Source organism: Poecilia mexicana, unplaced genomic scaffold (assembly GCF_051168715.1).
Source record: "Poecilia mexicana isolate PSO_F unplaced genomic scaffold, ASM5116871v1 scaffold_17, whole genome shotgun sequence".
Taxonomy (NCBI): domain Eukaryota; kingdom Metazoa; phylum Chordata; class Actinopteri; order Cyprinodontiformes; family Poeciliidae; genus Poecilia; species Poecilia mexicana.
Window position 1 is genome coordinate 2,690,620 of NW_028263386.1, and position 18,481 is coordinate 2,709,100.

An 18,481-nucleotide genomic window follows, 5' to 3' on the forward strand; every position below is an offset into this window, starting at 1 on the left:
AATTAAATTTAATCCCCACTATATTTCATTATTTGTCAAGTTTATTACAGATTTGTGTGGCATACATGAAGGTTGCTTCTCTGTGTTTGTTTCTGGTTCTGTTCATTGTCTTCAAAGTTTTCTTATTCAAAGATGAGAAAATGACTAAAATCTGAGCTACAAAATGCATTTCAATAGCATTTTCAAGGCAGCAGGAGGACTTTCACTTTCAAGTTAAACCACCTTCAAAATTTTTTACACCAATATTGAATATTGATAAGTCAAAACACAAAGTATTTACACCTCAAAAAATTTGACAATGTGTGAATCCTAAGCAGCATTAAGAACAAGATTGTTACATATTTTTGGAAATAAAAATTACTTTGGGTTATACTTAAGATGAAAATGCTTTTTTCAAAGAAAATTGTGCTGCTTACATATTATTTTATTTGGCAGATATGTTTCAACATGTTTTCAAGTTTATGTCACAAAGTATATGCATAGTAATTGATTTGTCAATATTTATTAGCCATTGTATGTAAATACTTTAAACAGCAATTTGAAGTCTGCTGTAAAATTCATGTTTAGTCAATGTGTGAATTTACTACATCAGGATCAAATAACTTATTATTCCTCCATGAGAAATTATGATCATTAAGCTTAAATTTATTTTTCAAACTTTATTAATTTCTACAATATACGTTATACAGAGTCTGATTATTATTACTATTATCCAGTTGCAACATTTGGCTTCCTGTTGCACCATGTCAGCCACTGTTCTGCGATATAAACATAGGCAAGGGTTGAATGTCATTTTGATTAAGTAAAAAGTCCTATTAACTATCAGTGATGTGTGATTAACCAGATGTGTCCTTGAACATAGTGACAGGTTCCACTGTAATAGTGACACTTTATAGTATATTCAATTGGCCATCTTGCTTGAATTAAACTCAGTCAAAAATATTCAAGGTGTTAAATGGATAAATAACCAATTACCATTGAATTTTTTTTTTTATAAACACGCATTATAAGTAACACGTTTTCAAAAAACTGTCATTGCCATCCCCCAAAACATCGGCACCAGTTGTGACAGCTCTGAAACATCCTGGACACCTAACGGCAGCTCTAGTGGAAGCCAGACTCAGTTGTTATAAAGGTGACGAAACCAATGGCATCCCTGATACCTGCTGTGTATTTGATTAATTCAAAGACGAAAGGAGTCGGCTGGATTATTCAGATGAACTTTAGTGAATAAATAGGATGAACGAATCATACATGATATACAAAACGTGTAGGAATTCAGCTAACATAAGTATTTCTGCGAAAAAAAACTTATTAAATTCTGTCTTCTTCGTCTGTCTTTAAGTTCTTCTTCTACTAGTAATAAAGCATCATGGGATATGTAGTCCATTTGCCTAAGTCAGTGGCAACACTGACAGGTAGACCCGAAAACAGTGGCACTAATGGCAGGTATCAGCGGAAGTGCCAGTACGAGTTGCCGAGGTCAGCCGAAGTCAGCCGAACGCAGTGGCAACTCTGGCAGCTAGTCCCGAAAGCAGTGGCACTTGTGGCAGGTGTCACACCTGCCACCGGAAGTGCCATTAGTAGGTGCGGTGTCACGATTTGCGCTCGGCCCTGCTGCCTCAGTGTGTGGTGTTGAAAAAACCTCATCCAACATCGTCTCTCACACGTCCAGTTGTTTAACTAAATGTACAGTCTGATCAGTAATAAATAGGTTTAAATTTTAGACCGGACTTTTCAATCTTCTCTTGCATCCACTTCCTTTTGAACATCAAGACAGCCACCTAATTAAAAGAAATGCCCTCTTCTTTGTTTTTAATGAATAGCGGCTTAGAGAAACAAGTGTCTTTGTCTGATCACATTTATAATCCAGAGTACCAGAATACCATGTTCTACTGATTAAAGTTTTTTTTTTCGTTCGTTCGTTCTTTTTTTATTCATTTCATTCAATATAAAAAGAAAAAAAGAGAGAAAAAAAACATCCTAACAGTTTTTAGTATACAAACATTAAAAAGAAAATACACCTCCATCCATACATACCTACATATCCATCTGTATACATTTCACAAATATATACACTTACAAACATACTACATATGTATTTGAAGAAAAAAAAATGAAATGAAAGGTAGCAGAAAGAAGAAAAAATCTTATAGTATCTGCCCCTTTTTCCTCAACTCTGAATCAAAGCAAAAAAGAATTTTGATTTATCTTCTGTGATAAAAAAGAAAAAAAACAAAAAGAAAAACAAAAGAAGCAAGGTCAATCATCAATCTCAACTAACGATACTATAACTTTATACTATTTCATACTTCTTCAAAAAACCAATCTTTAACATTCTTTTGAACATGGGTAATGATTTAGCATTTTTAACATCGTTTTGTAGGTCGTTCCACAGTTTGACTCCTTGTATCGAAGTACATCGTTCTTTCAAACAAGTTCTGAATTTGGGTTTCTTAAAAATCTGTGTCCCCTTAAGGTTATAACTACTCTCTCTCTTTTCAAAATTTTTTGGATGTTTAAGGGTAATCTATTTAGGTGTGCCTTATACATAACCAACAAAATATTATAATCAACTAAATCATAGAATTTCAATAACCTAAAATTACAAAATAATGTATTTGTTGGATATTTGCCATGATTTCGAGCAATAATTCTTATTGCCCTTTTTTGCAAAACAAAAACCGATTTTATGCTAGTATAACATGCCTTTCCCCATACCTCAACACAATAAACCAAGTGTGGAACAATTGGTGCATTATACAACATAAACAGTGCATGATCATTCAGAAAATCCCGTACTTTATAAAGCACTGCAATTGATTTAGCTAATTTTGTTCTTAAATAATTTAAATGGGATTTCCATGATAATCTCTCGTCAATTATCACGCCCAAAAATTTCACCTCACTAACTCTACAAATCTCTACACCATCAACTTTAAATTGAGTGTTTACAGTTCTTTGTCTCCTTGTAAATAACATATGTTTTGTCCAAATTTAAAGATAATTTATTAAGTTTGAACCATTTATGTATTTGCATAAATTCTGTTTTCTTTTTTTTTAACATCCCTTTTATATCATTGCCCTGACAAAAAAAAGTGGTATCATCCGCAAATAGAACACATTTGAAAAACCCTGATACATTTACCAAATCATTTACATATAGAATGAACAACTTAGGTCCAAGTACTGAACCCTGTGGAACTCCACATGTAATTTCACAAAATTCGGATCTAGTATCATGTACTTGTACAAACTGTTTTCTATTTTCCAAGTAGCTCGAGATCCACTGTAATGCCGGCCCTCTAATCCCATATTTAATAAGTTTTTTGAGTAAAATGCTGTGGTCAATCGTGTCGAATGCTTTCTTTAAATCGACATAAATGCTAGCACAATATTGTTTTTGATCAATAGCATCTGTTATTTGTTCTATCAGTTCCATAAGGGCCATTTCTACAGTCTGATCAACTTTAAAAAGTGAGGTTACAAGTGAGATTAAAAACATATTGTCTTAATGTACAATGAGTTCTTTACTGTTGAATGCCCTAAAATTAAGAATTAATTTGTAAATTCAAAAAACTGTATGAAACTGTACTGTGGGACTAAAGTCTTTTGAACTGTACAACTGTAACTTAGAGTGGAGGCCAGTCTACCTGCTCTTCAGTTAAACTTCACAAACTAATTTTAGATTAACTGTATGATGCCTACAGACCAGAATCCGCAGGGAAAGCCAGGCTGATCCATGAAATCGTCATCAATTAAATTATATCCTTTGTTCCCACAGACCTCCAACAGCCAAGTGTCTCAAATGAGGAGGAAGCTTCTGCCATTCAACAAGTCTGGAGCCTGGCAAGTGGGTCCAGTCAGGACCAGACAGAAGCAGAACATCAGTGGACTGAAGAGGAACAGATGGAACCAGAACCAAAATGGATTAAAAGAGAAGAGGAGGAACCAGAACCTACACTGCTCAAACATGAGGAAATAGAATATCCACTAATGTATGTAAGAAAAGAGGAGCTAGATTCTTCAGTGCTTCAACATGAACAGCAGCCATCAGAACATTTACCAACTGGACAGGACCAGAAGGACCTCTGCAGCAGTCAGGAGGGAGAGCAGCTTGTCCAGAAGCAGTTTGTTGCTTTGATTGAGACTTCTACTCTTCAGGGAGATGATATGAGTGAAGAAAAGGGTAGAACAGAGCAGCTTTCCCTTCATGTCTCTGCAGTGAATGAGAGCAAAGATCAGGAAGGAAGCAGCTGCTCTGTGTCAGAGAGTCAGTCTGATCCTGGCACAAAGAAAAAATCTTTCAAATGTGACATTTGTGGGAAATGTTACACACAACGATGGAAGTTGAAAAACCATTACAGAACCCACACTGTTGAGAAACCTTTTTCATGTGAAACATGCGGAAAAAGTTTCTCTGGAATAAGTAATTTAAAAGTGCACAAGAGAATTCATACAGGTGAGAAACCTTTTTCGTGTCAGTCATGCGGAAAGAGTTTCTCTCAAATTAGTAGTTTAAATCTCCACAAGAGAATTCATACAGGTGAGAAGCCTTTTTCATGCCAAATATGTGGAAAGAGTTTCCGTGCAATTAGTCACTTAAATGTCCACAAGAGAATTCATACAGGTGAGAGACCTTTTTCATGCGAATCATGCAGAAAAAGTTTCTCGCGAATGAGTCACTTAAATCGTCACAAGAAAACTCATACAAATGAGAAGCCTTTTTCATGCCAGTTTTGTGAAAAAAGCTTCTATCGAAAGGATAAGTTGACCAATCACATGAAAACGCATACGGGGGGGGGCCGCTTTGAAGCCAAACCTGTAAAACAAAAAAGTTCTTTGTAATTGATTACTTAATTATTCTCATTAGAATCCATATGCAGGAGCTGGGATTTCCACATGAAATATGGAGGGAAAAAAGAGTTCTTTTATGCTGGTAAACTGAATTTCCACATGAAATAAATACACAAAAATGAGAATTTGTCAATTAACTCGCACAGATTTAGTATAAGACATATTAAACCTTTTCTGGTATTGTTTGCACTTTGCCAAATACTTTAGACCCTCAAATATTTCTGGCTGCCCATTTATGGATTTTTTTTTATTGTGTTGCATATCTATGAAATTTGTTAAAGTATATTTAGAATATACAAAACCAGTTCAACTGGTTTGCAAGTGTAAATATTGAGGCACCATGTTACTTAACATGCCACTGACTGACTTTTGCAAAGTAGCCAATCAGGACGCTTTCAGAATCCTGAATCTAGAATCCTCCTCAAAATTTGACTTTCAGATGGAAATCTGTGTCATGAGTAACATACCAACTTTTCATGCTTTACTGAAGAATTTCATGTATCAATTTATGTGCCGCTTGGATGTATCAAAGAACTTATAAAGAGCTCTGAAACTACAACATATATTAGATATATTTCTAGCTTTTTAACAGTTGGAATAATTATCTGCTTTGTGATTTGTCATTTTTTACTTAAAATGTGCATTTCATCTTTTTTCTCAATGGTATGGACTATCTTTTGTTTCAAAATAAAAACTTGTGAATTAATACAAAGTTGTTTTTCCCCCATTTATCGTCGGCTGCACTCCAGTTCAATAGGGGGAGGTATTGCACCAATTTCCTTCTTTCCCCACCGCCAAAAGAAACATCGAAGTAGAAGAAGAAGAAGCCCGCATGAGCTTGTCTAGAAAACTGCTGCATTGTCCCATCTGAGCTAATATTTCAGCAACCATGTCTTCAGTTCAGCATCTCAGAGAGTTTATCAGAGAGCGACTAACTGCTGCTGCTCAAGAAATCTTCACAGAGGTTGAAAAAACCATCATTTGCTACGAGGAAGGGCTCGATGCTCAGCGCAGGATGATGGGGATCGACTGGAAACCAGAAATAAAGCTACACAGAGTCGGTTCGGAGCTGCAGAGACAAAGTTCTGGTAGGTCTGGATAAAGGTGCTGATGTTTTCACAACAGACAGAGATCCGTCAGCGGCCATAGTTGCTGCAGCTCCAGCTGCTGGTAAACAGTAACTGTTTTAGCTGCTAGCTCTGATGCTACAGAGGCTAGCACAACCGTGTTTATGAGTCATTCGTAAATCTCTCCAGTTATTAGTGCTGGAAATGTGGAATACAACGTGTAAGTTCTTCATTTATAAACTCATACGTGATTTTGCAAATCAGAGCAGTGGAGAGTATTATGAAGGAGACGAGGAGACGCAGGATGAGCTGTGTTATTTTTTCATAAAGGCACAGAAAGCAACAGGGCCGAGCTCGATTCGTGACACCGCACCTACTAATGGCACTTCCGCTGACACCTGCCGTTATTGGTAACAAGTGTCACTGTTTTCCGGGCTAGCTGTGAGTGTTGCCACCATAGACATGGCCACCATGGTTGCCACTGGCTTCGGCAAATGGACCACATATCCCATGATGCTTTATTACTAGTAGAAGAAGAACTTGAAGACAGACGAAGAAGAAAGAATTTTTCAGGGTTTTTTTTCGCAGAAAGACTTATGTTAGCTGAATTCCTACACTTTTTGTATATCATGTATGATTCGTTCATCCTATTTATTCACTAAAGTTCATCTGAATAATCCAGCCGACTCCTTTCGTCTTTGAATTAATCAAATACACAGCAGGTATCAGGGATGCCATTGGTTTCGGCACCTTTGCAACAACAGCTGAGTCTGGCTTCCACTAGAGCTGCCGTTGGGTGTCCAGGATGTTTCGGAGCTGTCACAACTGGTGCCGATGTTTTGGGGGATGGCAATGACAGTTTTTGGAAAACGTGTTACTTATATTGCCCGTTTATAAATTTTTATTTCAATGGTAATTGTATTGATTAATTATCCGTTTAACACCTTGAATATTTTTGACTTAATTTAATTGAAGGAAGATGGCCAAAGTAACTGAATCTAACAGTGTCACTATTACAGTGGAACCTGTTGAACCCCGTTGGGTTGCCAGATAGGGCTTTGGCCAAGATGGAAATACGTAGTAGTTGTGTAAAACGTATATTGTAGAACTAGTTATTAGTTTGAAAAAACATTTAAACATAATGAAATATTATAATTTCTCATGGAGAAATAAAATATGTTATGTGATCCTGATGTAGTAAATTCACAGGTTGACTAAACATGAATTTTACAGAAGACTTCAAATGATTTCAGAGAGGGATTTTATAATACACAAATATTTTAGTTCTTGGCTATTGAAAACTTAAATTATGTTATTGCTGTTTAAAGTATTTCCATACAATGGCTAATAAATATTGACAAATCAATTACTATGCATATACTTTGTGACATAAACTTTTAAAAATGTTGAAACATATTTGCCAATTAAAATATGTAAACAGCAAAATTTTCATTTAAAAAAGCATTTCCATCTTAAGTATAACCCAAAGTAATTCTTATTTTCAAAAATATGTAACAATCTTGTTCTTAATGTTGCTTAGGATTCACACATTGTCAAAGTTTTTGAGGTGTACATACTTTCTATTTTGACTTACTTCAGTGTAAAAAAATTGAAGGTGGTTTAACTTGAAAGAGGTCCCATCTGATATGCATTCAGTGCAGGTGTTGTCTTTCTCTGCTAAGTCAGAACACCGGCTGTATATTTAAATATGTAAGAGAATTATGTTTTAATTCTCAATTATGTTTTAATTCTCATGGCACATTAAGGTGTGCCACCTTACTTGCGCCACTTGTGGCCATGGGTGCCACGGGCTGCTGTGACCTCATTGTGTCTGTTTCAGATAGAATGTAGCATATGAATAACTTTAGTTCAAACAAATAAAATTAAGTGGCCACCTTACCCGTTGGTAAGGTGGCACAAGTGGCACCTTATGGCAGCTGTCAACATGTTTTCACTGAGGCTCTTTATTGGAAACTGAAATTTGAGACTGTATAGACCAGGGCGTATTTGCTTTTTTGAGGGAACACAACACTTAAGAGGAAATGCAATACTTTGTGCCAGATCCACCGGTGTTTTCTTGAATTATAAATTCATTCATATTAAATATGACACAGAAGCTGTCACCAAAAAATATTCTATTCCTATTCTATTGTTTTCCCCACTAAGCATATTTAAATATGCTGAACTATGTATAATACAATTAAAAAGTACTTTAAAAATACAATTGTTTATAAATGCAGCTGTTTGTATAAGGTTTCCAGTAACAAAACAGCGTGTTATGAAAGATTAAATGCGCAAATACGTCATTGTGCCTGTCAAACGTATAACACTGAGTGGAGTGGTCGACCGCTCTAAGATGGCCGCCCTAAATCTCATCAGCGACAATAGGCGAGAGCGGTCCGTGAGGCCTGGGAGGTGCCAGTATGAGGTCATGGCATCCCTTGGAAGGTGCCAAAGTCAGCCGAAGTCAGTGACAACACTGACCGGTATCCCCGAAAACAGTGGCACTAATGGCAGGTGTCAGAGGAAGTGCCAGTACGAAGTGCCGAGGTCAGCCGAAGTCAGCCAAAGTCAATGACAACATTGAGAGCTAGCCCTGAAAACAGTGGCAGCCGTGACACATGGAAGTGTCTCGGTAGGTGCGGTGTCACGATTTGCACCTGCTGTTTCTCACAGAAAGGAATGAAACAAATAAGGGCAATATTGTTTCTTATATTAAGTGAGCCACAGAGCCACTTGCAGGTCTGGGGCTGCAGGTTGCACAGCCCTGATATAGCAGGGCTGTGATCCTATCTCTCTTCAGCTGAAGCTAAAATGCCACATCTTCATTTTAATTTATTGTTGAAGGTAAAATCTTAAATTGGTCTAAAACACCAGTTAGATATGGTAAATAATAATAATTTAGTGTTGTCCCTTCAGACCAGGGGCCCAGACCAGTTCTACAGGGACACTAGGAAACTCAAAGTAGAAACATGCAAATGGTTTTCTGCAAATCTACATTTCTCAAATGTGTTTAATGAAATATCTCTCTGTCGCTGCAGATTTGTTCTGTGGGACATGTTCAAGTTAAATGGATCAGGTGTCTCCAACTTTGATGATAGGAAATTATTTCTTTGATGCCTACCGCATGATGCCTACAGACCAGAATCTGCAGGGAAAACTAGGCTGATCCATGAGATAGTCATCAGTTAAATTATATTAATGATGTTGTTATTTGTTCCCACAGACCTCCAACAGCCAAGTGTCTCAAATAAGGAGGAAGCTTCTGCCATCCAACAAGTCTGGAGCCTGACAAGTAGGTCCAGTCAGGACCAGAAAGAAGCAGAACATCAGTGGACTGAAGAGGAACAGATGGAACCAGAACCAAACTGGATTAAAAAAGAAGAGGAGGAACCAGAACCTACACTGTTTAAACATGAGGAAATAGAATATCCACTAACATATGTAAGAAAAGAGGAGCTAGATTCTTCAGTGCTTCAACATGAACAGCAGCCACCAGAACATTTACCAACTGGACAGGACCAGAAGAACCTCTGCAGCAGTCAGGAGGGAGAGCAGCTTGTCCAGAAGCAGTTTGTTGCTTTGATTGAGACTTCTACTCTTCAGGAAGATGATATGAGTGAAGAAGAGACAAGAACAGAGCAGCTTTCCCTTCATGTCTCTGCAGTGAATGAGAGCAAAGATCAGGAAGGAAGCAGCTGCTCTGTGTCAGAGAGTCAGTCTGATACTGGAACAAAGAAAAGACCTTTCAAATGTGACATTTGTGGGAAATGTTATACACAAAAGTGTAACTTGAAAATCCATTACAGAACCCACACTGGTGAGAGACCTTTTTCATGTGAAACATGCGGGAAAAGTTTCTCTGTAATGAAAGATTTAAATTGTCACAAGAGAATTCATACAGGAGAGAAACCTTTTTCATGTCAGTCATGCGGAAGGAGTTTCTCTCAAGTTAGTACTTTAAATCTCCACAAGAAAATTCATACAGGTGAGAAGCCTTTTCCATGCGAATCATGTGGAAAAAGTTTCCGTGCAATTAGTCACTTAAATGTTCACAAGAGAATTCATACTGGTGAGAGGCCTTTTTCATGCGAATCATGCGGAAGAAGTTTTTCGCGAATGAGTCACTTAAATCGTCACAAGAAAACTCATGCAACTGAGAAGCTTTTTTCATGCCAGTCTTGTGAAAAAAGCTTCTATCGAAAGAATAATTTGAGCAATCACATGAAAACCCATACAGGTCAGGGGCCGCTTTGAAGCCAAACCTGTAAAAATAAAGTGTTCTTTGTAATTGATTACTTAATTATTCTCATTAGAACCCACATTCAGAAGCTGGGTTTTCCACATGAAATATGGAAAAAAAGTGTTCTTTTATGCTGGTAAACTGAATTTCCACATAGATTTACTATAAGAAATATTAAACCCTTTCTTGTATTGTTTTCACTTTGCAAAATGCATTAGACCCTCAACTGTTTTTGGTTGTCCATTTATGGATTTTCTTTTTTAGTGTGGCGCTTATCTATGAAATTTGTTAAGGTATATTTAGAATATTCAAAACCAGTTCAACTGGTTTGCAAGTGTAAATATTGAGGCGCCATGTCACTTAACATGCCACTGACTGACTTTTGCAAAGTAGCCAATCAGAACGCTTTCAGAATCCTGAATCTAGAATCCTCCTCAAAATTTGACTTTCAGATGGAAATCTGTTTGTCATGAATAACATACCAACTTTTCATGCTTTACTGAAGAATTTCATGTATCAATTTTTGTGATGCTTGGATGTATCAAAGAACTTGACAAAAAACCTCTGACAACTACAACATATGTTAGATATATTTCTAGCTTTACTTTGAAGCTGGCAGGTTGGGCCAGACTCCTGTGAAGGAGGTTGAGAGCATTGGTGGCGGCACTGAATATTAAAAACGTCCTTAGGTGAGAATGTGAAGTGGAGAATGCTAGATAACAGGAAATATGTGTGTGGCGTTATTTCAGGTATTTCTTATGTGCCAGTTGATGACATTAAATCTAATGTCAGGAGGGAAAGTAGTTGAAGTCAAACGGTCAAAAAGAAACAAAAATGGAGAAAGGAGTGATGGTTTTTCTATCTTGATAAAAGGTTGAAGAAAAAACTCTACCAGACAAAGTTTTTGTGGGAAATATGAGTTAAGATGTTCGACCATTTATTCCTCCGTCACTGTGGTGTTTTAAATGTCAACAGTTTGGACATGTTGCGGCAGTATGCAAGGGGAAGCAGAAATGTGGGAGTTGTGCTGGGAATCATGAGTATGGGAAATGTGAGGAAGGAGCTCCTTTGAAATGTAATTGTGGAGGTGGGCATAGTTCAGGTTTCACGGGATGAGTAGCTAGTAAAAGAGCTGAGGAAGTACAGAAAATTAAAATCACTACTGGGACCACTTATGCAGAAGCGGCTAAAAAAGTACCTGTTCAGCCAGTAATGCAACCAAAGAAAATGACAGGGGTAGAAGAAGGAAGATCAGATTGTCTAGAATGCAGCAAGATCAAAGATGACACTTTACTCAAGACGAAAGAGGATTGTGTTCTATTCATGGTGGAGGTTATAAATTGAACTGCTCAAACAAAGGAAAACAGAAAAAATTCAAATAATTGTGAAGGCAGCTCAAAAATATCTTGATTTTAACAATGTCAGCTGGGAATCAATTGAGGAAAAACTGAATGAGACTTAATCTTCTCAATGTCAATCATGCAGTGGTGGCCCTTCTTTATGTTAGTTATAGTCCAGTGGAATGCAAGAAGTCTCATTAGTAATGGTCTAGACTCTAGAGGTTAAGAAATACATTTCTGATTTGATAATTAAACCTCATCTGATCTGCATTCAAGAAACTTGGCTTAAGCCCCAACTGGATTTTATTAATCCTGGATATACATCAATTAGAAATGATAGAAAGGAAAGACAAGGTGGGGGAGTGGCAACTTTTGTGCAAGATGGTTTAAGATATAAAGTGGAATCAATAGGGCAGAATTATGAATCAATGGTAATTAAGATTTGGATAGGAAATGGTCAGATTTCAGTGATTAATCTGTATAATTCTAGCAAGAAATTGACCATTCAAGATCTTAATGAAGTAAATGAGCAGAATGAAGGATAGACTCTGGTGTGGTGATTTCAATTCACATAATGTTTTATGGGGGAGTCTAAATACAGATGCAAATAAACTGGTCATTAAAGAGTTTCTTGAATTAAATTCATTGGTTTGTGTTAATGATGAATGTCCTACTAGGTATGATTGTAATAGGAATTTAGAAAGTGTTTTAGATTTAACATTGGTTTCAAATGGAATTGCTGGAATTACATCTTGGGAGGTGCTGAGTGATTCTCCTATGGGCAGTGATCATTTTCCTATCATAATATCAATTGTTTATGAAGTAGTTAAAGAGGAAGTGCAGATTCCAAGATGGAGACTAAGTAGGGCTAATTGGGAATTATTTCAATATTTAGTTAATAACCAGTTTGATAAACTAGATGAGAAATTGTTTTTTGATGTGGAGTTATGTAACTCCAAGATTTTGTCAGTTATTGTTAGTGCAGCTGAAACTTCAATTTCTAAAACAAGAGGAAGAGGGGAAAAATATATATTCCATGGTGGAATGAGGAATGTAGCATTGCTATAAGGGGTAGAAATAAAGCTTTTAAATTGGTAAGGAGATACCATAATTTTGAGGCATTAATTCAATAAAGCACAAGCAATAGGAACACTATTAGAGCAGCTAAGAAGGCTTGTTGGAGGCAGTATTGTAATTCTATTGGAAGAGAAACCAAGTTGTCTGAGGTATGGAGAGTTGTTACAAAAATGAATGGTGTTAAGAAGAATTTGTCCTTACCTGTTCTAGAATTTAATGGGAAAATAGCTGTTAGCAATAACAGCTATTTTACTTATAAAATAGCTGTTAGTAATAAAGAAAAGGCAGAGTTATTAGCAGAAACGTTAAGTATGTAGTTCAGAAAATTTATCTGAAGATATAAAGAGTTATAAAGACAAGATTTTAGCTGAAAATCCAGGAGTCACTATTAGGAGAATAGTTTCAAATCAAGATCTAGATATGCCTTTTACTCTATATGAGCTGAAGAAAGATATTTTAAATGCTAAGCAGTCAACAAAAGGAAAATATGGAGTTTGTTATATAATGCTTAAACATTTAAATGATATATCTCTTACTGTTATTTTAAAACTTTTCAATCTTATTTGGGAGACATTCCTGTGACATGGAAACAGTCAGTTATATTTCCTGTGATGAAGTCAGATAAAAATGCATCAGACCCTTCAAATTATAGACCTAGAGCTTTTACATCTCGGTTATGGAAAATAATGGAGGGAATTGTAACAGACAGACAGATATTTTCTTGAAAGTAAAAATTTATTTTGTCCTTTTCAAAGTGATTTTCGTAACAAAAGGAGAAATATGGATGCAGTACTGTGCTTGGAATCAGAGGTAAAAAAAGCTCAAATAAATAAAGAAATATTGATAGCTGTGTTTTTTGACGTAGAAAAGGCTTATGATACGGTATGGAAAGAGTGATTATTTATTAAATTAGAAAAACTTGGCATAGGAGGTAAGATTTGGGGCTGCTTTCTCTAATAGATATTTTGTTGAGAATGGTACCCCACAAGGTAGTGTGTGTAGTCCAATTCTTTTTAATATTATGATAAATGACATTTTTGATGAGATAGATAGTAGTATAGGGAAATCTTTATTTGCAGATGATGGGGCTCTGTGGGTGTGGGAACATTATCTTATATTTGGAGAAAAAGATGCAGGATGCCATTTTGAAAGTGGAAGGTTGGGCTAATAAATGGGGATTTAGAATGTCAGTTTCAAAGAACCAAGTTATTTGTTTTTATAGAACACATAAGGAAATTAATTTAAATCTTTATAATCAGAAGCTTGAACAAGTGAATAAAGTGAGGTTTTTAGGTGTCCAAGAAGTTCACTGTTGGGAATTTATCAGGCTCTCATGAGATATTCTTTGGATTATGGGTGTAAAGCATATATTGCAGCTGCTGACAGTCATTTGAGATTGGCCTGTCACGATAACAAATTTTGCTGAACGATTAATTGTCTCAAAAATTATTGCAACAAATGACAATATTGTTTGAAGTCCTTTTTACACTGATTTAATGGAAATGCCATAATAATGCAAGCGATATCCTTCCAAAAATAGATACACATTATTTTCAAAAGAACATTTAACACTGGAACTGGTAAACAAAACAACCAAAAATAAAATGAACTCTAAGTCTACATTAACAATAAATGCAGTTAGATAAAAACTAAAAAACATAAAACAGAAGTGGAAATAACTACATTCAACCAAAAGAGTAGAGATTATGAAGTCTGTATACTATATTGCCCTTCGGTAATCACTAGATTTAGATAGAGAACATGGGCACATCTTCTCCACCTGCCCCGGTTTCCCCCTTACCACAATCTTACGACGTTAAACGTTCTAACATTGTCGCTTGCGATTTCGTAGCCGATCATCCTGTAGCATGTCGTGTTAGAATGATCGGGTCCAGTCGTAGAACCTCGTGGCCACTCAGGTCTAAATCAGGGGGTTTCCCCGACAGACAGGTAGCCAATCAGAAAGCGCAGATTTACCTCCGTGCTTTCTGAGGGGAAAACACGAGGGGAATCCCAAACAGCCGACGGCGTAACCCGGAGTGTAGCGAACATCGGAGTTGATATGTGGAAACAACATTAATGTATATTCAACATTTCGTGCAAAGAATATCCACAGAAATGACCAGGAGAGGAGTTGGAGCGAAATTGCTACTGCAGTTGATATAGTCGGCAACTTTTCAGCTGTTCAACGTTAACGTGACATAAATAGGTTATATATTCATTCAGTCAGGACTTTATGCTGACTCTAGCAGTAAAACATTGATTAATACCTGGTTTTAAAATTAGTTAAATGTAGCCATTATTTTGTAGGACGGCATGATCAAACCCGTTATACGTAGGATTTCTGTCGGCTATGCGTGGTCTCAGGTTTTGAAAATGGGCCGACAATAAGCCGATAGTTCTAAAATCATGTAGTGTGAGCTGGGCATTACGATGAAGAAATCAGGAAGGGAGGGTCATTGGAGAGCACCGGAGTTGAGCCTTTTTTCATCCAATGTCATTAATAGAAAGAAAAAAAGGTAAGCCGATAAATTAAAATGAGGTCCGTAACTTTCATTTATCTTATAATTAATTGATTTATTGTTTATCTCGAGAGGCCTAATTTGAGAAAACTTGATAGTGAACAAACACAAGGATTAGGAATTTGTTGTAGAGCTTTCAGATCATCTCCTTTGGCTGCTTTACAGGTTGAAACTGGTGAGTTGCCTTTAAGATTAAGAAGATTGAAGCTAATGTATGTGTATTGGATAAACCTACAGGGACATAATTATGGTCATCCAACTAAGGTTGTGCTGCAGGACTGTTAGGAACATCATAAATCTAATTGTAATAGCTTTGGATGGATTGGGGACATAAAAGCTCAAAATTGCACAGTTCCAGTAGTTTTACCGTTCCACAATCACTAATTCCACCATGGTTATTTATCACTCCAGACGTTGATCTGCAACTGGGGAAATTTCTTAAAAAGGGAAAGACTCCAGAATGGGTTATAGTTAATTATTATTTTTAAAGATTTAAAGATTGCATTATTATATGGAGCTAAAAATCCAAATATTGGCAGAAAAGGAGCAACTGTGAATTTTCCACACCATAAAGTAATGATTAAAAGGAGAACAACAGATTATCTAGCAGTTTTTACAGTTGAATTATCTGTCATTATATTAGCTTTAGAAAGGTTGATTGATGATAATATTGGGGAAGAAAGTAAATATAGAAGTGCATCAGTCAAGCAGCATTATTAAGTATAAAATCTGGCAAATCTTGTAGATTTGACTTATTATTTAGTATTTATCACTTATTAGTTCAGCTACATAATAAGAAATGTTTCGTTCAAATTGTCTGGATTCCTGCTCATGTAGGTATAGAAAGAAATGAAGAAGTAGATATTTTAGCTAACCAGGTGCTGAAATCAGATATTATTAACTTAAATATTCCTTTAAGCAAAAGTGAGGGGAAATCTATTATTCAAAATAAAATCCTTAAGGTTTGGCAGGAACAATGGAATAATTATGATACTGGCAGACATTTATATAAAATTCAAAAGACTGTGGGGGGTATTGGTTGTTTGAATGGAAGGCGGAACGAAGAGGTAATCATATCTCGGCTTAGAATTAGTCATACTGGACTTAATAGTCCTCTTTTCCGAATAGGGCAACATGAAACTGGGACTTGTAATTATTGTAATCAGCTGGAAACAGTGGAACATGTCTTATTAGAATGTAATAAGTATTCAGAGGAACGTCAGCAATTAAAGTCGATATTAAATAGAGAAAATAGGATTTTCTATGATAATTAGATTTTTTTAAAAACACTGGGTTGTTTAATCGTATTTAAAGTATGCAAACATGTATGTGAATGTATATAGATGTGAATTTACATATTCATGCACACCACTGAGGTGTGTATTCCCTCTGAGATCGTTGATGACCATACTCCAGTGCGGTAGGTGGCGGTAAATGCACCTTCAGTAGGTTGCCATCCGCCAGTAAAATACAAAAGAAGAAGAACCGTTCGTTGCCAACCGCCAGTAAAACCAACCAGAAGAACAAGCCCGCATATGCTAAGCTAGAAAACTGTTTTATTGTTCCACTTGAGCTAATATTTCAGCAACCATGTCTTCAGTTCAGCATCTCAGAGAGTTTATCAGAGAGCGACTAACTGCTGCTGCTCAAGAAATCTTCACAGAGGTCGAAAAAACCATCATTTGCTACGAGGAAGAGCTCGATGCTCAGCGCAGGATGATGGGGATCGACTGGAAACCACAAATTAAGCTACACAGAGTCGGTTCGGAGCTGCAGAGACAAAGTTCTGGTAGGTCTGGATAAAGGTGCTGATGATTTCACAACAGACAGAGATCCGTCAGCGGCCATAGTTGCTGCAGCTCCAGCTGCTGCTAAACGGGGCTGAACAGGAGCTGATTTAGCTGCTAGCTCTGATGCTACAGAGGCTAGCACAAATGTGTTTATGAGTCAAGCCCCCTGACTAAACATCTGGAGTTATTTGTGCTGGAAATATGGAATACAACGTGTAAATTCTTCATTTATAAAATCTCATACGTAATTTTGTAAACGAGAGCAGTGGAGAGTATTGGTAAGGAGACCCAGGATGAGCTGTTATTTTTTCATAAAGGCACAGAATACGTGTAGTGTGAGCTGGGCATTACGATGAAGAAATCAGGAAGGGAGGGTCAGTGGAGAGCACCGGAGTCGAGACTTTTTTCATCCAATGGCATTAATAGAAAGAGAAAAGGGCAGGAAGAGACGATAAGCCGATAAATTAAAATGAGGTCTGTAACTTTCATTTATCGTACATTTAATTGATTTATTGTTTATCGTGACAGGCCTACACAGCACAAAGGAATGAAACAAATAAGGGCAATATTGTTTCTTATATTAAGTGAGCCACAGAGCCACTTGAAGGTCTGGAGCTGCAGGATCACAGCCTTGATGTAGCAGAGCAAACCTGTGACCCTATCTCTCTTCAGCTGAAGCTAAAATGATACATCTTCATTTTTAATTGACCTTTAATTAACAGATGTGTTGATGTTCCTTTTGAACATCAACACATTTGCCTTAGGAAAATGCTCTCTTGTCTTTCTTTTGTTAAAGGTAAAAAATAAATAAAATTGGTTAAAAGCACCAGTTAGATATGGCAAATAACAATAATAATTTAGTGTTATCTCTTCAGTTCAGGGGCCCAGACCAGTTTTACAGGGACACTGGGAAACTGTCAAAGTAGAAACATACAAATGGTTTTCTCCAAATCTACATTTCTCAAATGTGTTTAATGAAATATGTCTCTGTCACTGCTGATTTGTTCTGTGGGACATGTTCAAGTTAAATGGGTCAGGTGTCTCCAACTTTGATGATAGGAAATTATTTCTTTGTGTTATTTCTCCCAAACATCCAGTTTTCATAGTGTCTGATGGTTGCTATGGAGACCTGATGACTCCAGGATGTTTCTCTAAGCTGCAGTTCTCTTACAGAGACCTGGAGATGTGTTGACCTGCTCCACCATCCTCCTCAGTGTTTGGTGTTGAGATAAACTCATCCAGCATCATCTCTCACACATTCAGTTACTAACCTAAAAGAAAATCTAAGCAGTAATGAATAGGTTTCAATTTTAGGCCAGTCTTTTTTATCTTTTCTTGCATCCACTTCCTTTTGAACATCAAGACATCTGCCTTAGGAAAATACTCTCTTGTCTTTCTTTTGTTTGAGAAATGGCTTAAAGAAACAAGTCTCTGTGTTGTGTCTTATAACATTTATAAGCCAGAATGCTATGGTTTACTGATTAAAGGCCGACACAGTCTGTTCAGCTTTAAAATGTGAGGTCACAAATGAGATTAAAAACAATGTAGGTTGAGTTCTTAACTGTATGAATACATCCATCCATTT

At 36.6% G+C, this 18,481-nt stretch overlaps 1 protein-coding gene across 1 annotated transcript in view; it reads left to right on the forward strand.

Annotated features, from left to right (window-relative positions):
• The window catches only part of LOC106909909 (uncharacterized), a 40,442-nt gene that overhangs the window by 19,152 nt on the left and 2,809 nt on the right, over positions 1-18,481 (forward strand). Inside the window, exons 4-6 of the mRNA XM_088014777.1 lie at positions 3,785-4,273; positions 9,151-10,179; positions 16,680-16,895. Coding sequence (XP_087870903.1) covers positions 3,785-4,273; positions 9,151-10,179; positions 16,680-16,895 — 1,734 coding nt within the window. The remainder of the gene's footprint in view (positions 1-3,784; positions 4,274-9,150; positions 10,180-16,679; positions 16,896-18,481) is intronic.